General features: G+C 36.3%; 1 protein-coding gene across 1 annotated transcript in view; it reads left to right on the plus strand.

Moving 5' to 3' along the window:
• The window catches only part of XPO4 (exportin 4), an 80,217-nt gene that overhangs the window by 36,199 nt on the left and 22,201 nt on the right, over positions 1-21,817 (plus strand). Inside the window, exons 5-13 of the mRNA XM_054654947.2 lie at positions 354-470; positions 1,249-1,402; positions 10,583-10,695; positions 13,124-13,281; positions 13,541-13,715; positions 17,186-17,362; positions 19,210-19,352; positions 19,468-19,613; positions 20,929-21,106. Coding sequence (XP_054510922.1) covers positions 354-470; positions 1,249-1,402; positions 10,583-10,695; positions 13,124-13,281; positions 13,541-13,715; positions 17,186-17,362; positions 19,210-19,352; positions 19,468-19,613; positions 20,929-21,106 — 1,361 coding nt within the window. The remainder of the gene's footprint in view (positions 1-353; positions 471-1,248; positions 1,403-10,582; positions 10,696-13,123; positions 13,282-13,540; positions 13,716-17,185; positions 17,363-19,209; positions 19,353-19,467; positions 19,614-20,928; positions 21,107-21,817) is intronic.

The following is a 21,817-nucleotide window of genomic DNA, read 5'->3' on the forward strand; positions in this document are numbered from 1 at the left end:
TCCCTGGAACTAATACCTGTAAAGGTCTGTGCACAGGAAGACAAAGTAATTGGCAAGGCTGGGAAATGGTTTGCAATAAGTTGATTTCATTTGTAATGACAATCACACAGATGCCAGCTTTTATTTTGCTCAAATACTCAAATTTCTTTTTTAAGGATGGAGCCCTGATGATTCCAGAAATGGTTCATCCAAGGATCTATTTTCCTGAAAGTTTGACTTGTTCTAGTTTGTGTTAGAAGGAACTGAAGTAGTAGTTGTATTAAAATGCTAATAGAAAAATGAAGGACACTATAGGTGCTACTGCATTACTGGACACCTTTTAGTTATGTTATTCCCCCTTATGTTTTTTATAGCAAACTTTGGCCTGTTCCATTCTAACGGCGTTGTTGAGCGAGTTCTCAAGTTCAAGTAAAACCAGCAACATTGGACTAAGCATGGAGTTCCATGGTAACTGTAAACGTATATTTCAGGTAAACTAGTTCTGTATTGATATATGCTACCTCTCTTTCTAAAATTTAAACATGTGGAAGCAAAAACACTTTGTTGTGCCAAGTGCAGTCAGGTACACTGTGTCCCTAAAAGCATTAAATAGGGAAAATACTGCAAACAATCCAGATACTGGCTGCTTCAGGAAAATTGGTAATGTATTTTTAAAAAACTTGTATCAAAAAGGTGCAACCCCTTTGTGCCCATTTTATGAATGTAGAGCTACAGATCTTTATGCCGTTGGACTCTTTAATTCCTTGGCTACCAATTGCAAACAAAATGAATACTCTGTGGAACAATGATAGTCTTAAATATAGCTTTGGTTTAAAGCCAAGGAGAGCTATGTATGTATTTAAAAATATTATTGCAGATGGTGTAGTCTGGTTGTCTCAGATGTATTGTTTGGCCAGTCAGAAATGTTTATGTGAAGGCATTGCTTTAAACTGACTGTTGTGGAACAACTTACCAACTTTTTTTCATGCCAAAGACCAACTCTTTTCTCCACCACTTATTAAAAACATATTGGTTTTTTATCTTTTAACGACCAGTATTTATGTGAGGATTTTTTTCATAGTTTTTGCAAATATAATCAATTTTGATGAAAGGGGGGATTCTCACTGGTAATTTCAGAGTATTTCCTATATTTTAATGAAAACAGGGTGAAACTGGAAATTTATATTCTCTCTGGAAGACTATTTCTTGTTGATCAACGTTTCATTAATGACTGAGATACTGAATGTATTGTGTTCGTCCTGACTGTAGGAGGATGATCTGCGGCAGATCTTCATGCTCACAGTAGAGGTACTTCAGGAATTCAGCAGACGTGAAAACCTCAATGCTCAGATGTCTTCAGTGTTTCAGCGTTATCTTGCACTAGCCAATCAGGTCTTAAGCTGGAACTTCCTTCCTCCAAATTATATCCTTTTCATGTCAGGCCCTTTGTTTCCCTTGACTTGGGTCTCTTCTTGGGTGAGGAGTAAAGTCTTTGCAAGGAGAGTAAAACATAGAACTTAGAAGCTTTGTGTTTAGTCATTGATTTATGTTTTCTTCTGTTAGTTTTCTTCTGCTTTTTGTCTCCACCATACTTGCTAAGACATGCTTACCTACAGAAGCTGCTGTTGGCCTTCATTAAAGTTTAAAAGTATTTTACATCGAAGAGAAAATGCACAGAGCACCCACCTTTTACAGGTTTATGGTCAGTCTGGTTGGTGCAGGGAACAGAAAAGTGCAATATACTGCTTCAGTGTAGAACCATGTGGTGAAGAGTCTAAGCCCAGATCAATTTTTGCGCAGAGATCTGATCTGTCCTACTTTTCCCCCTTAGAGAAGAGGTAGGGACAGGCAAATGCCCCATCATGCAGGAATATGCATGTTCATGCAGGTGAACTAACTCCCCATAAAAGAACATGGAATATCTTCAGCCTGAAAAAAAGTCTTTGGTAACTGAGAAATGTCAACTTCATTTTACACAGGTGCCATTGCTTCTGTTTTGATACTTTTGGGGTATCTGCTGTTCATTAGTCTAGAAAAAAGTGGAGTTGGAAAGTAGAGGAGGGAATGGGAATAAGAAAGAGAAAGGCTCTTAGTGAAGGAGAGGAGAAAAAAAAGATAGAAAAATGCTCAGTCCAAAAAATGAGCAAGACAAATATTGTAGAAATACTCAATCACACTCTTTATTCAATAGAGGTTTTAGACAGTATGTGTAGTAAATCATTATAGCACCTGTTTTAATAGCCAGACTACCTTTAAGAAGCTCAGCAAACTTTTAAGCTGGTTTATAAACTTTTTTCTTAAAACTTCTGAAATTGCTACCAAGTTATACATGCTGCAGGAATCTTGATGTTGCCCTCAAATCCACTGTGAAGGATTTTATTTGCTTTCCAGGGGTGGCAGTCAGAAGGTGATACATGTGTGCTTTTGTTTTCTTTTAGTCTCTTCATTATGCAGCAGGCAGCAAAAGTAAATTTATTGGAAACTGGATATTCCTTGGTTCACATCTGTAAAGCAGAATGCCAGTTATATTGGCTTTAAGAATGGTTCCATGGATTAAAAGTAAATATCCCACTTCTATTCATCCCTGAAGTGATTTGGCAGGGGTTCAGAGAGGAATTTAGCCCATGTGCCTGTAAAATGGAGACTGTGGTCAAATTATTGCACCTTATAAAAGTCTTTAGAAGTGTATTTGGGATTTTAAATAGAAAGGAAATGCTCTTGTATTGTGCAGTGGTGGTTCCCTCTGTATTTTAGTCTGGCTTTGCACAAACTTCTGATGCAGTCCTAAATACAGAATCATAGAACGATAAGGGGTTGGAAGGGATCTTGCAGGGACACCTTCCACTAGACCAGGCTGCTCAGAGCCCCATCCAACTTGGCCTTGAACATTTCCAGGGCTGGGGTATCCACAGCTTCTATGGGCAACCTGTTCCAGTGCCTCATCATCCTCACAGGAAGGAATTTCTTCCTAATAACTAACCTGAATTTCCTCTCAGTCTATGCCCATTACTCCTTGTCCTATCACTGCAGTTCCTGAGAGGGAATCCCTCTCCAGCTTCCCTGTAGGCTCCCTTCAGACACTGGAAGGTTGTTACAAGATCTCCACCCAACCTTCTCTTCTGCAGGCTCAACAGCCCCAACTTTCTCAGCCTGTCTTCACAGGGCAGGTGCTCCAGTCTCCTGTCAACTGCGTGTCCTCCTCTGGACTTACTCCATCAATTCCATGGAGTCCTTCTTATGCTGGGGACACCAGAACTGTAGTCAGTACTCCAGGTGGGGTCTCACAGAAAAAGAGTAGAGGGAGAAATCTCCTCCTTCAACCTTTTGATGCCGCACAGGATGCAGTTGTCTGAGCACACTGTTGGCCCATGTTGAGTATTTCATCAGCCATCACCCCTGGCTCCTTCTCTGCAGTGCTGCTCTTAATCACTTCTAACCCCTTGGTGTGTCTGGGATCTTGGTATAGTTCCAAAGTGAAGGCTGTAGTTCTTCATGAGCTCCTTTGTCCTTGGCTAAGGTTTACACTGGTGGAACCAGATAGGGATAGACACATGCAACATGTGGAGCCTTGGAATTTCAGCTTTCCTTTATACATCTATATAATATCAAGTGATTTAAGTGCTAGTAAATAAATGTTACTAGAAATACCAAATCAAGCCATACTACTGCTAAGATTAATCATATTTTCTGCTATTTGGCCTACTTTAGATACTACAGCTCTTAAGTTCTGGCCATTTCTGGATATCGGATGGACCCAAATGCTCTTAATGGATCAATTTCAAATATTTTTGTAGTTTCTGATCCATTGATACCATCTTTTTGTTTTCTACTATTGGGTGCTTCATTTTGCTGAAAGAATACAGCACCAGCTTGGGTCTTCTTTATTTATATATATATATCAACCTCTGTTCACAGAAGTTGGAACATCCTCAGTCATCTCTTAGAAAAATTGGTATTAGCTGCCAAAGATTCAGTAACTCTTGGGGTTTACAGTGCCATGTTGATTGTATTGTGGCATAAATCTGTTTTCCTTAAGATGACCTCTTTAACTGTTGATTGTTAGCTCATGGGCAGTGAAACTTAGCTTGGCTGTAGTTTCTAAATAGATAGCACATTACATAAGAATGTAAGAATTGCTGTGTTGATTGATTGGTTAAAGTCCTTTTGGTGTCCTCTTTCCACATCTTGACAGTACATATGCTGAAGCAATGGGCATAAATTTAATACCTGAAGCATGGAGTAAAATGATCCATTGTATTCTCAGGTATATCTTTTTTCCTTTAGTTGGTATTTCCCCTGGCAAGATAGTATTGATTCTCAGTATTTCCTGCAGCATCACAGAAATCTGCAGTACATTTATGTAATATTTAGCAAGATTCTTGTATCTCCAAAGAAGGGAAATAGCATAAATGTGCATCAACTGTAAGGTGGCTCTTGCAAAGTGGCTCATTATTCAAATCCCCAGGTTGTTAGAATTGAATCAAAACATACCACTTCTCAAGAATTCTGTCCTGTTATAGGGCAACTTTATAAATGTTGCATTGTTAAATGCAGTTTTGGACAGTGTTGCCACCAATTGTAAGAAAAGTTGTGGTGAGTCTGCATTGTCTGTTGCTACCATGAAAGATGCATTCTGGAATACCCCCGTCATTAGAGCAACAAAGGAAGAAACTCTACCTTATTTCAAGTTGGAACTCAGTATTTTTAAATTATCTTGGGATGTAGTGCCTGCAGTAGGAAGGACAAGGCACAGTGACCTAGGAGGCCTCCCTTCAGTCATGTCCAGTTTCTCCTATTTCATTTTCCAGCAATCATCTATTGTTATTTTTATCTGCCACCTTGAGATATTAGTTTACCCGGTGTTTGTGGAGGCTTCAGAGATAGTATCTTGTGGCATGTTGGCTTCTGCACAGTTTCTTTTTTCAGTACTGTTACAGTATTGTTAAATATTATTTACTTGTATGGAACTAGTTTTAACAGCCTCTTTTCTTAAATGAATGTTTCAACTAATTAAGGAAGGACAGATGATTAGTATTAAAAAGTACTACCCTCTCCTTTACAAAAGTGCCTTCAAGAATGTGACTTTTAATACATTGTGAATACCCAAAGTCTCCATTTAAGGAGCTGAGTGTTGTTGGGCTTTTATGAACCTTGGCATGGACATACACATCCTGTGAAGTCAGGATGTAATTATAATTTCTATCATTTTATTTCCAGAGATATTTCTCTTGTTGACTTTGGGATTTTTCTGTTCCTGGCAGCCATATTCTAATGGACTTTGGCTGAATGTCCTCAAATGTAAAAGTTCTTGAACAGAACATAAGAATTGTGTGCAGCTGTCTCCCATCTACAGAAAGGTATCTATTATCTGTCATTAGGAGCTGTCATAAAAGTACTTATCCCTTATTCTTCAATGTATGGATTACAGTACATGAATAAAGAGATACTTGAGCTTTAGTTCTTGTTTTGGATTTAGTGCCTGTACTTGCTTGGAGGCAAGCTGGCAAATGTTCAAGTGATTGTAGTATAGGGGATTGAAAATGCAGGTTATGTAGACCTGGTGGTTTGCACTCTACTAACACACATCATTGCCGTTCCATTGGAATTGTTGGTGCCATGGCAGTTGTATGAACTGACTGAAGCTTTTGTCTGATCTGAACATTTTTGTGTTCATTGGCCACACAGTTAATATCTCTGTTTTGAAAACTTCTTTTAAACTTCAAGCCAGAATGAGACACCTGTCTGGGAGGTTCTGTGAACCATATAGCTCTGCAGACTTCCAAGATTTGAACTCAATCCAACCCAGATTGGTACCATCTGTTGTGCATTATGGAAGCGCATGAAAAGGACACAGAAAACTCAAGGTTCATTTTGAGGAATGGTTCAAGTTGGCATTGCTGCTGAAAAAGCATCCTGCCTCATTACCTCCCATGCTGAGCAGGGAACCACCTGGCTATAAATGTGGTGGGGTTTTGTTAGCAAGTTTTGGTCCCAGGTTTGATTTGTTGCACAGCTGCAGAAATTATTCTACCTGTACCAAGGAGTGACAACATTGATTTCTTCAGCACCATGGCTGCTTTCCATAGGCCTTGTGTTTGTTAGCAGCCTGGAATTATCCTGAATTTACTGCAGCAGTCTGTTCTTATCTGAAAAATGAAGAATAGGGGCACTATCCTGTCTGTGTATTGGGATATAGAGCAAAATTCAATGTAACTGAATCAGCTGTATTTAAGAGAGCTGCATTTTATTTTTATCATGTACTGCTTCTAGGTGCAAACTGACCTGGCTTTGAAATCCCTGATGGTTAGTAATTATTTCTAGGACACTGTTTTCTTGTCAATCCTTTCTAGCAACTTTTTAAGACATCATTGTGCAAACCCAAGAAGATTGGAATATCCCCTGAATTCTGTCATAATTGCACTAAACATATTTATATTGATGTTGAGCTTTTTAACAGTCTTTCATCATTTCCGTTTTCCCAATGAATTCTGTAATCAGTTCGCAATATAGGAACATCTTAACAGCATTAATATCAGAAGAGGGGAAGAGACCAGGAATGACCTTTTTTGGGAAGAGGAGCTGGTTTTCTGTATTCTTGCCCCAGTGTTTTATAAGTTTCCAATTTTGCAGTGATGGTTATGGCACCCTGGATGGCAGCTGGTGTGTGGTGGAAAGGTGTGACTCCTCAGCCACATCTGTGTGGCAGCCACATGTGCTTGGGTGCTTTATGTGCCAGGTAGGCTGGAAGTGATCAGCTTGCATATCATAAGCTGCAGCAGAATGTACCAAGAACTGCAGAATCCACATGGGTGGTCATGAGCCTTGGAACTGGTATGGCTCTGGAATCAGCCAGGTTTAAAATTAGCTTGGGTGTTCCTGCACTTCCTACTCCTGTTCCTGCAATCTGAGTCCAGTGTCTCCAACACAAAGTATTGTTTGATTCTCGTGACTGTTAAGACTACTTCTGTTTAATATTTAAGCATATGCTCCTTGTCCTGGTTGCTGGATGTATTTGTGGAGAGTGTAAGGTATGGAAAGGTCTGTGAAGGATTTCTCCATAGGGGGCAGCAAGCCTCTGCAGCAGTTTTAGGCAGTTGCTCCTTAGACTCATCCCATGTGCTTGGCTCACTAGCTAGAAAGCCAGAGAAGGTCTTAAAAATTCAGATAAATTCAGATAAAATCAGTATTTAACATAACCCTGGAGGGCAGGTACCTCCCTAATGCAGTTTTTTATTTTTAAAATGCAAGTCTATGACTGGCACAAAGTCCAGAAATGTTTCAAACAACAAAAGTAAAGGGATTAAAATGACTTTTAAGAAAGATATTCAGACTTTAGCACTCCAGGATTTTTCCCTCCATTTCTGAGAAGTTTCACTTCTGTGCACAAACTTACAAATGGGGCTCTAGTAGAAGAAATCTCAGCTTTGTTTTTTGAGTTCCAACATACTATTTTGTGGAAGAACAAGCCTTGCCTCTCTTGGGAAAAAGATTGTGGGATTCATTATCAGATACTGGAATTTGTTGAAGTACTGAAGTAAAATATTGTAATCCCTCATGACTACCTTAGGATATGAAATATTTTAATATTCATCTTCACCTATCAGTCCCTTCATGAGACAGAGGCTAGTGAGTGAGAGGAAAACTACACATTTGTTGAGGGGGTTTTTTTTATGGTTTTCATGTTCCTCCAAGAAGCACATAAAACCTTAAACTTTTTTTTTTCTAAATTAGTTTTTAAATTAAAAAATTATTACTTTGAAAAAACTACTGTTATTTTTCCATCTCATGAAACAAAACTAAGCATAGAGCTGATGTCTACATGCATAAATTGAATCAAAGATAAAAGAAAATCTCTTTTAACATTATGGTCTTCTTGTCTTCCTCTCTAGACAATAATAGCCAACATACTGACCTTATCATACATTAAGGTGTCTAATTATGTTTTTATGATTTTTGATCGAGTTCAGTTCACATCACTGAATAATCTAATTCATGCAGAAGATTCAAGTCTCTGAAGGAATCAGTGTCCTAAGCCTTGCAAAATGGTTGAAACATTGACATGCTTCTGGTAGCTGTTTGTTAGTCCGGATTTCCATATAATTCAAAGTGAATTTTATTAAAAGTTTATCATTTCTCAGTACACCTGGGAATGTTACAAACATTTGTATTATTACCAGAAGTGGTTTACAATTGTTTTTCATTCTGGAAACAAAAAAATCCCCAAACTCTCCAGGATGTCATAGTAGACTAATCTATGCTTATCATTTATCTATGTTGTAAGTCTAAATCATAAGCTTGAGTGCTTAGAAAAAAAAAGTGTTTTGCTCATTCTGTACTTTTTGTTTCTTTGTAAGTCTTGACAAGTAAATTAATTTTGGATAATGAAGAGTGCATTTGTCCTGTGTACACCCATGTAGGAGGTAATTCAGTGCCATTTTTTCAGGTTTGGCATAACTAGACTGCTGTTACAAAGACCAAACTGTAGCACAACTTAAGCTGGAGTACTTTTGTGGCAGTAAGCATCTCCACAGCCAGTTTCTGCTAATGCTTGCATACATGTAATACATGCTGGAAAATGGATGCAAGATCTCCATGATAGGTGGAGTCATAATTTGTGATGTTCAGTGAACAGATATTTTACCCCCAAATCTCCTATTGTCAGATGTGTCATCAGTCTGTTAGCATGAGAAACAAGACTAAAAATAACAGGATAAGGCCTCTAAATAGTGAGTTGTTAAAATTGTGACAGCAAACTAGTGCTTCTTTCATTCCATGTGAAAAGCATTTCGTAGCTGGTCCCCTCTGTAGACTCAACCTAGCAAAGAGTAAATTTTTCACAGACTGATAATGTGTTTATAATTGTCTTCTGATAAAACATCCAAGCCAATAGCTTATTGGAGAGTCACAGCAAAGGACATTCTTGTCAGTAAGCAATTTCAAAAAACCATTTTGACTAAGACATTCTAAATGGAAAGGAAAAAAGGCACAGCCTTATTTGCCAGATAAAATTAGTTTTAATTTAGAATATTACTCCTGATAAAGAATGCTTGCATGTGATAATTTCATGCACATATAATTATTTTTTTTAAGTGGGTAGAACCAAAGCGTATTTGATCAATTAAACTACATCGGTGTTTCAGATGGAAGTAAAGTAGAAAATTCTGTGGCACGTAGTTTTTCCCCATCTGAAGTAATGCAGATCTGTTAATTCAACATACATTGATAATCTTGAAAATTGTGAATCTGCTTTTATTTTGCGCTAATGTGAAAACCCGTGATTGTTCTTATGCAGTATAATGTGCTGACAGCAGTCCTGGACACATAACACTGGTGAAGATCCGGTTGGTACTGTACTGTGGGAGAAGTCCCTTTATTTGGAATGTAGTTTTGCACAGTGTTGTTAGGAATTTTGTTTTGTGGCAGAACTCAGAAGACAAGTATAAATAAACTGAAATTGTGCATCCTGCTTTGTGACACAATTTTTCGTATTAAACTACTTACTTGCTTTAAATATTCTTTCCCTTAAACAAAACACATCAAAACTTAAAGGGTTTTCTGTTTTTAATGATACCATTGTAAATTTTATTTCATTCTAGACATAGAAATAGTTTCTTATACACATTTTGTAGTACCGGATTACTTACACTACAAAAGGTAATGCTGTTCATCACCAGTAAGTAAATTATGTACAGCTGAACATGCTGTTACTTACTCTGATGGTTGGGTTAGAAAGGGATCAAAGAGGATAATGTAGGGTTTAAGAAAGACAAATAAAACATTAGTAGTTGCTAGGTTAAAGCAGTTTTACTACTTGAAATGGATGGTGTCACAAAGAGAAGTACTTCCAAAAATTTTTGATTAAAACTGTTGTGTGATCAGATTGACAAATAATTGAACCTGTTTGTTTAAATGTTTTTTCTCATGTCTCTGTTTTTTCTGTACTAGAATATTGGCAGAATTTTGTAAATTAAGTTATGCCAAAATACATGGTGAGAGCTGAAATGAGTGCAGCAAAATTGTGTCTTTACAGCGTGCGCATTTTTCATGAGCGTCTCTTACAAATGTTTTGAATACGACAATGCCTTGTGCTGACTTGTGCTTTTGTTCTTCTCAGTGTGATTAGAAAATGTAGATTCATGCAGGGCTAACATATCTGCATTGTGTGACACATATCTGGCTATTTAGAAAAATAGGATATAGATTTCAATGAGCTATCTTTAGCTATGGTAAGACCTTTTTAAAAGCTGCCAGGAAAATTTTTTAGAAAATGATTTCCTATTTTGCATAAATTTTAACACCTGTTAATTGCGGTTGCTTTTTTCCCTTCTCACAGTGTCACATTAGACACCCTGGTTATCAAAGTGATCGTATCGCTATGGTATGTCTCATAATTATGATCAAACTGTTATCTAACATTCCTGGAGCATTCTTTTTTTCAATACTTAATACCTTTTATTCCTTGGCCTCATGCATGAATTATGCTGTGTATGTGAAGAGGCTTAAAGTTTGTTTCCATTACATTCTTTCTGAATGGATCCTGTTGTATCTAGGATTTTTTTAAAGCCAAGTAGGAATGTTATTGTTGACCTTGACACCAGATAACTGGGCAGACATTATATAGCTATGTTTGAATCCTCACAAAATGTGATGCTAAAGCCAACAGAATCCTGGCGCGAGACCCTCCTGGACAGCAGAGTTATGGAGCTTTTCTTTACAGTAAGTTTCTTTCTTCAACTTTCATAGTCCAGACCACAGGGAAAGCGGCTCCTTCCTGTTCTAAAACTGTGTTGTCGGACTCTTCCTTTTCCATCAGGTAGGATTGATTCTGTTCACTTTAGCTTGCTTATCTAAGCAGACAGAAGTATTGTCTTTTTCCTAGGGTACTGAATTTGTATTTTGCCTATTCATTGCTTTAAATTGGTGACCACTACCAGTAGAAAAAAGTTTATAGTCATCTCAACTTTTATACCTTTAATACTTCTGGACATGTACTCATTATACACAAGCAAGCGCGATGAGCACTAGTAGAGTAGTGAATGTTTCAGATAAGGTGTAACGGCTCTCAGAAAATATCAAACGGACAGTGTGTGGTTGCTGATATTAAAGCATTTGCTCAACAGAACAGCTGAAAATACATAATGTAATTGCAGTTTTCTAGCTACTTTAAGCATACAGAATTCTGCATCTCTTTCCTCAGCACGAAGGAAATCCACAAAGGTTAAAGTAGAGGAAGTTAGAAGGAATAAGGAAGAGGTGGTGTTGGGAAAGGGGAATGTAGTACTCAATTTCTGTAATATAAAAGCCCCACAATGTTAAAAATGGATAGAATTGTGTTGTTTTGTTTTTACAACTGTTGGGAGAAGTTTGTAATCATCGTTCAACTAAGACTTACTGCAGCAGCAATATATATTGACTTATAAATTTATTTGCTATGCAATTTGACTTAGGTTACATCCCTTGGGATCTGAGAATTCAGCATTCTCAGGCTTTTTTTCATTTTTGCAAAGCAGAGAAATCTGCTCAAAACTTGGACAAAATTGTTGTAAGACAATGTAAATGTAACTCTCCAGTGCTGCTTGACAGTATGTGTTTGGATACACGTCCTTAATTGACAGAATTTTCGATAAACCTAAATATTTATTTTATTTTTTTGTTACTGCAAGTTTATCCAGCAGTTTTGAAAAGGTGAAAAAAATCACTGGCAGAACTCTCAGCAGCTACACAGAATCTGAACAGCTGTCTAGACTATCCAGACAGTTGCTACTGTCAGCTGTGAACCTCCACATGCAAATAACTTTTTGGCTTACACGTTAACCCTTCTTCTATGTTTAATAGTATGAAGTTGTTAGAGTTGCATATCTGTTTGCTTGATTGGTTTACAATTACTTATTTGTGATTAAAAAAAAAAGATAATATGCAGATTTGCTTTAATACATTTGCATTTTTCTTAGTAGTAAGCAAGGCTTGCCTGTATTTTATTATTTTTCAGTGAATGCTAGCCAGGGCAGTATGCTGTCAGTTCTGGTTTTAGATTCCTGATTTGCAGTGGTTGAGGCTTGCAATAGTAGTTTGGTGTTTGAGGTAATGTAAGTAAATTGTAGTAATTTTTATTCATTTATCCTATCTGAGAAATTTTAATAACCTTGCAAAAGTTGGCAGGATTGCTCTGTTAGAGCTAAAGCCTTCATTTCTAATCTCAGCCTCGTGTGGGACATATATTAGGAGGGGTATTTCTGTTGCAGGGTTTATTTCTCCTGCTAGTTTGATGTTTCAGGGATTAACTGTGCAGCTAATCCAACTAGTTATGAGTTGGGTGAACTTGCAACTATATCACCACAGAAAAGTGCTTAGTGTTTTAACTGTACTTTTTTGGTATAATATTGCTGAAATAATTTAGCTAAATTTCACTTTTGTGTGAAAAAGCTACTTCATATTCTTTTGTTTATTTATTCAATAAGTCTTCTGTGAAAAAATAGGCATGAGCCTTAAAAAATTCTTTAAATCTCTACTTGACTGATTAAAATAAGTATGTGAGAATATGTTTACTGAAGTAGTTAAGATTCAAATCTAGAAAGTCTCAACAACAGAAATAATGACATAACAGTTTGCACAAATGCAGGAAGATTACTGTTGGCATTGTATAATATAAGGGTGTTGCCAAGGAAGTGATGCATTCATTTTTGTACATGTCTTCAGTGTTTACTTCTGCTAAAGAAGCATCTATATAATCTTGATTGAACTTGTTGACTAACTTTAGCAAGACTCTATAGCCTAGGCATAGTTAGCATAATAGAGATGACTGTCATTATTGCTGTTTTTAGAAGGAGCAGCATGTCTGACTGGCTGGCATCTGTTTCGCTCTTTAAGACATAACATTCAATAGACAGTTCAATTTTCAACATGTAGGTGAGCCTTAACTAAATGTTAGTTTCAGTGAGTTAATTCAAGGCTTGAGATTGTGTGAGCTGAGTCACGATCTTGACGTTTGCCATGCTTTAGAGAGTTGCAGAAACTCTTGTATTTCAGACTGAGTGGAAGTTATAGTAGGCTTTTTTTGGTGTGTGCTCTTTTGGATTGAGAGCCATGTGACTGTTGTAAGAACACCCTGTTTTCATGTATTATTAACTACCTCACTTCCTGAAAGGTACATCGAAAAATCAGAGAAGATACAGATATGGCCCAAGATTCATTACAGTGCCTGGCACAGCTGGCGTCTTTGCACGGGCCAGTCTTTCCTGATGAAGGTTCCCAAGTTGATTACCTGGCACACTTCATTGAGGGATTACTGAATACTATCAATGGGTATGTATGCCTGCTCTCTAAATTTAGATGGCATCTTTTAATCTTTAGTTTGGACTGTAATATATCTGTGTGGAGAAGTGGTATGGCTTGCTTATTTCTGGATGTAATTTGTGCATACTGTTGGATTGCTTAAATTGAGAAAGGACAGATTAAAGTAGGTGGTGCTTATTATGAAATAGATTTATTGAAAATGTATCAACAAAACCAATTCCCTTTTATAATTTTCTTAATGGCAAAAAACTGCTATTTCTATCTATAGAATTGAAATAGAAGACTCTGAAGCAGTGGGAATTTCCAGTATTATCAGCAATCTGATAACTGTATTTCCTCGCAATATTTTAACGGCCATTCCAAATGAACTTTTCTCTTCATTTGTTAACTGCCTTGCACACCTCACCTGTTCTTTTGGAAGAAGTGCTGCCTTGGAAGAAGTGGTAAGTAGCTGCTCTTAAAAAAGTGGGTAGCCTTTTTCACTTCTATTTGTGATAAGCATAAGTGACATGAGAATTTGGCTATTTTGTTAATAACTGTTGTCAATTCAGTGGTTTTGTCCCAGGTATTTCTGCAATCACATACAAGAGGATTTTCTTTTTATTTCACACAGTGTAATGAATGTAAATACACACTGTGTGCATCTTTCCAACGTCATTTTGATTTAAAGTTCATCTTAATTTTTTAAGTGAATGGATTAATTTAAAATATTAAAGTCTGAAAGTATTGCTGACTTGCTGTTGTAGATAATGAACAAGCTGCACTTCTGAAAGTTTAAAGTGACTACATGAACATATGGACAGACTGAAACTTAAGTGCTGCCTAGAGTTCTGAGTAAGGAGTTTCTGATTTAAGTGAGCGTAGCCGTTAAGATCTGTTTTTAACATCAAACATCTAAGCTGTTGAGGTCATACCTTCATTGCTGACACAGTTCAAATGGTATTTGTGCATACAGATCTAGCACAGGAATTAAAAGGATTTTTTTCTTTGAAACTTTAGTTGCAACATTAAAGAGCAGTTGGAATCGCCTAAGTGTTCTGCTCCTAAAAGTTGCATTAAAAATAAAAACTACCAAGGCCACATAGTTTAAGGAAAATAATGTTAGAATTAAAGTAAATAATCTTTCACTTCAACTATTTATGTACAGTAGCTATAGATTTAAAATGAGACTATCAAGATACTAAACAAGATTTCCCCACTATCATGAGAAAGGATGATTTTCTTTGTTTTGACAGTTTGGTGTAGTGACAGAATGAGTTTGAAAATAATTATAGAAGTATTTGGTTAGAAAGTTGATGGATGTGTTTCTTTACCAGAGAGTGCAGGTGTACTAATTAGCATTCATTGCAGAGCATTAGATCATGTCTTTGCTGCGAAGTTAAAATGTATTATATTTGGGCCAGTCCTCACTTAAACTTTTCATTTTTTCATTTCTTAATCAGAAAATCAGTGTTTAAATTTAAAATCTAAAATAAAGCTTCTTTGCAAACTTCACTGGTCAAAATTTGTGTGCTTTTGAGATTTTCTAGTAGAATATCAAATACTTATTCCAGTGTTCACCAGTACATTTAGAAATGCTGCTGAAGCCTTTATAAGATCCATCAAAACCACAGACAGCTATCCTTTAAATTCAAAGGAACTAAAGGGATGTTGGTCCTTCAGTAAGCACCTTGTTACTCGAGAACTGGAATATGCAATCATGTTTAATGAAAATAGTGGTCAACATGATGCCATTTAAAACAATCTCTCAGCAAGGGCTTACACTAGCTTGTACCACTGTCTGGTGCAATAACACTATGTGCTGTGCCTATAGAAGTACTATTTTGCATCCCTGAAAACAATCTTTTGGCTTAGGAATGTCCTGGCCATGGCTAATGTGTTTTCCCAAATTTCTTTTAGAATGCATGCAGTGATGCTTTCTGTGAGCTCATGTGCTGTTAGTAAAGAGTATGAACAGGATGTTGCATAAAAAGTCCAATAAAAATGTCATCAAAGGCTTGTTTTTCTCAAAAACAATATTAAATACTGTTCCTGTTTCATGATACTTTTTCAAATATCATGTGATAGCAGAGATCATTCTGAATTTGGTCCCCTCTGCTGTACTTCCAGCTCTTTGCAACTTGTTGCTGAACAAACTTTCAAAGTGTTTCTACTTCAAAGGGTCAGCAAACTAGGAAGGAAGAAGGACCAAATCTCTTTTTGTTTCACGGAGAGGAAATTAAGAGGAATTAAGCATCTTTGCTTTACATTTATTGGGTTTGTCTTGCTTCTCTTGAACATCTGAGTTTTGATCCATCAGAATGATTCAGCTCCCAGTCTACAGCCTGGCACTTTGCCTGTATGACATCTTTGGTAGCACTGCAGTAGCTAATCTGAAATAAGAATTGGGATGTTTTAGTAAGTTTTCTTCAGGACCAGATTGGTTCAATGTGAATAAAATCTTTCTAATGTTTGGGCATTTATTTTATGGATGCACTTATTAGTCCTAGATTTCTTATGAGAATATCTCTTAAGTGTAGAAATATTTTTTCTTCATGGCAGTAACTTCTTTATTACCTTTTCAAATAAATGAATTGGCTATATTTAATAGTATTTTGTTCTTCATAAAACCATGTCTGTTTAATTGTTAATACTCTCAATTATTAAAAATATTAAAAGTCTTATATGTAAGTTATAGATGTAAATATATTACATGCATGTCACAGTACTTCAGCACTGAATGACTATCAATAAATTTTTGTGTCTTTAGCTAAGTTTTAAAAAGGTATGTTGGGGTGTCTTTCCTAAATTTATGACTTAAATTAGCGTTGAATTTTGCCTCTCTCCTTGTCACCTTCAGGTTTTGTTTTCACAATTGCGTCAGTATGTCCCATATTTTAACTTCTGCAAATATGACAACTTTGCAGTTACAAAAGGATGCTGTGAAGCTATCTTGGAATGCTTCCAATGTGATATCAGTTTTTCCTCTTAATCAGTCATCCAGCCAGTGTTTTCTTTTCCTTGCCTGTTCATCCAGCCGTGTTTGTATCTTCACTGGAAGTCAGGAATTCTTGTGTCTGGAGCATAATTAAGACCTTAATATCTCTTTATTTCATAATTGAACCATTTTACTAACCATTGCTATCTCAGGGTAACTTCTGTGAGCCATCCTGTTGGTTAAAACTTGAGCAGACAACATCTTAGTAGGATGTACAGTCAGCGCTGAAGTTTTTTGAAGTTGGATGTATTTACAAACATTCAATTTTGCATCAAAACAAAAATTTGAGAGTTACATTAAAAATACTTTTTAAAAGAAATGGCCACTTTGGCCAATGCTTTTTGGATTCTTTCATTTGCCTGCAACTCTGGACTTTGTTTTTGAGAGAAGTTATTTCCTTTGGCAACTTATGTGCTATGTATAAGCACATGAATAATTAAAAAGAAGAAACATCTGTTGAAATGCACTGAGTAATTAAAGCCGCAGGCTTATTCTGTTCTAATTCATTGGGTTTTGGTTTGTTCATAGAATGAGAAGTTGGGATTCATCATCAAAACTGGCTACCTCTAATAAGGTTTCTTGAACACTTATAATCTTGCAGTGATTTCCCCTGGAATCATTGTTTTTCCTCTCTCTTTATTTCAGAGATAGTGGAATACCTATAAATCTATATGCAACAGCAGATGAAGAGAAATAGCTAAACACATTGACAGGTTTTTTAAAGCCTAGCAGGCATGAAAGCTGCAGTGACCTTTTTGATGCTTTGCTTCAGTTCATTTTGATATTTTCTTAACTATCCTTAGATACTATTTTTTTTGTTTGTTTGTTTCAACAGTAGAAGAGCATCTATAAAATAATGATAAATATAAGTATGTTCCTCTGGTTTAGCTATTTAGTAATAAGATTTTTTATTTGTTTATTTTTCATCTCTTGCAGCTTGACAAAGATGACATGGTGTATATGGAGGCATATGATAAGTTACTGGAATCTTGGCTTACTTTGGTCCAAGATGACAAACATTTCCATAAAGGTTTCTTTACCCAACATGCTGTTCAAGTCTTTAATTCCTACATTCAGTGCCATCTAGCTGCTCCTGATGGCACAAGGAATTTGGTAAGCCTTCACTGTAGTAGTTTTAGATGATAACATAGAGTAATTGGCCCGTGTCTTTTGGTGTCTGTATATTATGTAGCTCAAGGCAGCTAGTATAGAATTGCCATTTATGATTTCAGAAATGAAAAAAAGTGCTGAACTTGTTACTCATTTGTGATTTCCCAGTCCATTTCTCTCATTCTGGAGGGAAGCTAGAGGAATGTAAAGTTGGAAATCACTTTAAAAAAAAAAGAAGAAAAGTAAAGCTGTAACTCAAATCAATGTGTATCTTGTTCTTTCCATGGATACAGTGACTAAATTTTTGACCTTCCTTCTGGATTAGAATTTTAGTTAAAATTCTCAGTGAAATTGGGGGCCTTTTTTGTGATTGTTGCCTCCCATGCACTATCTTCAAAATATAACTGACATGCATAAATATCTGAAAAAAAAAGGTAGACTGACTGCACTCAAAGTGGAAGAAACTTGGAATATGTGTTCTTTTTGGATAAAATAAATTCCCAGTTGAGTTTTTGAACAGTTGACTGTCTAGAGAAAATTTACAAGTATAACAAGTATCTCTTGAACCATTGAAAAAGAAAGATGATTTGTCCATTTGCCAGGAATCTGGATCTTACTAAAATAGATTCCTATACCGACAGTTGGATGTGAATGTTGGATGAATTAGTTATTGCACAGATTCAATTCAATAACTGTATAAAATCTCTCTTTAATTTGATGCTGTGCAAAGATCTCAGAGGTACCTCATTCTGAAAAGCACTATGTAAAACATAATTCTGCTATCTCAATATGTAACAGATGGTAATAACAGTGCCAAAACTGAGAGAAATATTTCACAAGAGAGCTTTGAATTCATATCAGGCGGTCTTGACATAACTTGTGTACACAGGTTGATTCATGTCATTCTGTGAGATAAGTCATTTATCCCATGGGTAACCTTTAAAAGCCACAGCTGGCATTTTAGAATGCTTCTTGTTCTATATCAAAGCGGCAACAGGAACTTTCAGTGTCTGCTTTGAGAGCAGAGGCTCACCCTTCAATAAACAGCTGCAGCTTTGAAGTTGCCAAAAGAGAATGATTTGCTGGGTTACATAAAGAAAAGATGAATTAAAAGCACTTTGCATAAGGAGTGGATTCAGTTTTCCAGGGCCTCTATAGAAACAAAGCCGACTGATGGCTTTCTCCGCCTCTTGTATTTTACTTAGTTACTTGCATAAATTTTATGATTAATAGATAAGAAAGAAACACTTTTAATATTTGTAATTGGTTTCTGCATATCATGGTTCATCTCTTCAAGGAATAAGATCTGATTATAATTTAAATAGTTTTATAATGCAACCAAGATAAGCTTTGAGAAATTGAACAGTGCAGCTCCTGCATCAGCAAGAAATAAAACTGAGATCATCAAGATTATTAGTCTGCTGTTTTCTGAGTTTATAGCATTTACTTTTAATGTACTTTTTAAAAATTTAGTGGTACTTTTTAAACTACTATTTCCTCTCAAACAGTAGGTTAGGGAAAAACTTTAATGAAAGGACTAACATTCATTTAATCATGAAAAACACTGCCTATTATGTAAGATCTCAGACAACTGAGAACTATTTAAATGTTAGCAAATTAACTGAATGTGGCATTTTGGTAATGAGTTTGTGAAATGCTAATTTGAAAACAATTGAACCCATGTTGACTCTTTGTAACTCTCCTGCATCTAATTTAGTATAAGTCTGTTGTTCATAAGTGCAAATTGTCTTGCAAGAAAGAGCCAAAATAATGCAAAAAATTGTGGTGATAATGAATTTAACAAATATGACTTTAACTGGTTGCTTCTAATTTTGTTGAAATAACCAAAGACTGCCAACGGTGTGGCCTCTCGGGAAGAAGAAGAAATAAGTGAGCTGCAGGAAGATGACAGAGACCAGTTCTGTGACCAGTTGGCTAGCGTAGGCATGCTGGGGAGGATTGCTGCAGAGCACTGCATACCTCTTCTCACAAGGTAGGTACAAAAAAAATAGTCATGAATGCAAATCGATAAAGCAGTCACATAGGAAAAGCCTAGCTTTGCCAAAACAGTTTAAAAGCAGTAAAGCTACTTTGTTATTTGTCCACAGTTTGTTAGAAGACCGAGTGACAAGGCTCCATGGACAGTTGCAAAGACATCAGCAGCAGTTACTTGCCTCACCAGCATCAGGTTCAATTGACAATAAAGTGCTTGACGACCTGTATGAGGATATTCATTGGCTTATTTTAGTCACAGGTTAGTGAACAGCTTTAAATAGTACTTATTCTGGTAGTTTTATTGCAGCTGGAACACCTCAGGGGGAAAAAAAATCCCTGTATATCAACTACTCTGCATTGACTATACATTTTATCCGTTACAATGATTTCATCTTGTATACAGGACTTGCAAAGTCCTTGTCTTACTATCATCTGCCTTGAGTAACAGGAATATTATCTCTAATGATTACCTCATGTAAAGGTTCCATCAATGTCTGTTGGAAATTTCTGCAACTAATTTTGTTACAGATGTTTGAGTTGTGTTATCTGTCAACTTATTCAAGAAATTAGTCTGTTCATGGTATCAGTGGCTGGGTGCACATGACTATATAAGGGAACATAAGATCAGGGTAATGGTGAGAGAGAATCATGAAAGTTCTAGACTTTCTCAGTGTTGATGATCCATTACCCGCTATTTTGTTAAGTTTCAGGGAATTTAGAGCCTTTTTGCTCTAAATTTAGAGCCTCTTGAATTTAGAGCCTTTTTGGGTTTGATTTTTAGATGATGATAGTTTACTTAAGTTTGCAAATGTAGTAACAACTAAGTCTGTACTTTGCTTGGAGAAGTGTATAATGTATGAAATATTTGTGGGACATTTTTTAAGATCTGGCGCTTCAGTTGCTCTCAGATGTTGACATGAATGTGTTTATAATATTTTTGTAACACTGAGATGGAGTTTGTAGCTCACAGATGGTTATGAGATCAGATATTGAAAACTGCAATTAAAGCTGGAATTAATATTATCTAGATACCAGAGTATTGTATGAAAACCCATGCTTCAACTGATCTGAAGTTGCTAGGCCAGGAAAACTGTGTTACAGCACAGGTACTTGAAGTCTGAAAGACTCTCACAGATGTGAGATGTTAGCAAAACAGAAGTCCCAAATGATATGGACTCAGCACAGAAGCTGTAAAACAAGACTTTTTTTACCACATAGCAGAAGAAGAAAAAAAATGACAACAAAATGTTGTTTTGTCCCTCCCCCAAGTAGATGAATTGACTGTAGTGCTTTTACATGAAGCAAAACTTGTCTCTTTTTTATTGGTTTTTAAATTGGTGGTTTCCTTTTCCAGTCTTGGTTTCTTGTCACTTTAGGTTTTTTCCTACTGAATGGCTTTAAAGATTCTAATTAACTTGTATGCATTTAAGCAGTGTTAGTCAGGGTCAATGCAAATGTACAAACATTTGATTCTGGTGTGATGTCTGCAGTTAAGCCTATGGATTCTTTAATCAGAAAGCTGTAAGTTAACCTAGGGTAGAAAGTTGTGATCACTCTTTCTTTTTTAATGTAAGGCTACCTCTTGGCTAATGATACTCAGGGAGAGACTCCGCTAATACCTCCAGAAGTGATGGAATATTCCATTAAACATTCAGCTGAGGTTGACATCAATACAACACTTCAGATTCTGGGATCTCCAGGAGAAAAGGCCTCTTCCATCCCAGGGTACAACAGAACTGATTCTGTAATTAGGTAAGGATGCATCTTGTACTATTAACTGTGTTAAATGCTTTTTCAGAGAAAAAAAACCCTAGAATGTGAGTAGACTTCTATGAATGTGAAAAGTAAGCAATATGTAAACACTGAACATTGAAAAAGGAAAGATTGACCTAATAGTCTTTACAAGCATCATAAGCCAAAGTCTTGGGAATTTACAGAAATGTTTTTCGTATTTCTACTGAATACCCATCTTTTTTTTTTACAGAAAATCCTTAAAATTACTGAAGTAAAAAAAGTTGGCAGATCAAAATCTTTAGATAATATATATTCTAAAATTCTTCAGCACATATACAGCTTAAGCAAATGCTTTCCAGAACATGAGTGAGCTTCTCTACTTTGAATATGGGTTACTGCCCAAGCTTGGCAGTAGCAGCAAAATTGATCCTCAGAGCTTGAGGAATTGTTGTCAGACATCACTGTCAGCCTATAAAAGAAGCAGGAGAGATTTCCCTTCTCTTTTTGCAAGAAGGCTGATGCTCACAAAGGACTCCTCAATTTGGATCCTCACACTTCAGAAGATTGCATTCCATTCTTAAATTGACATGGAGGAGTCTTCACCTAAGATTAGTTGTTGCCTTCATTAAATGTTTTCTTCTGGGAAGAAGGTAGAAAAAGTGGACCTTCATTAGCAATGATGTATGTGCCTAGTGTTTAGAAGGTTGAACACTGCTCACTTACACTATT

The sequence above is a fragment of the Agelaius phoeniceus genome, chromosome 2 (genome assembly GCF_051311805.1).
Source record: "Agelaius phoeniceus isolate bAgePho1 chromosome 2, bAgePho1.hap1, whole genome shotgun sequence".
NCBI lineage: Eukaryota > Metazoa > Chordata > Aves > Passeriformes > Icteridae > Agelaius > Agelaius phoeniceus.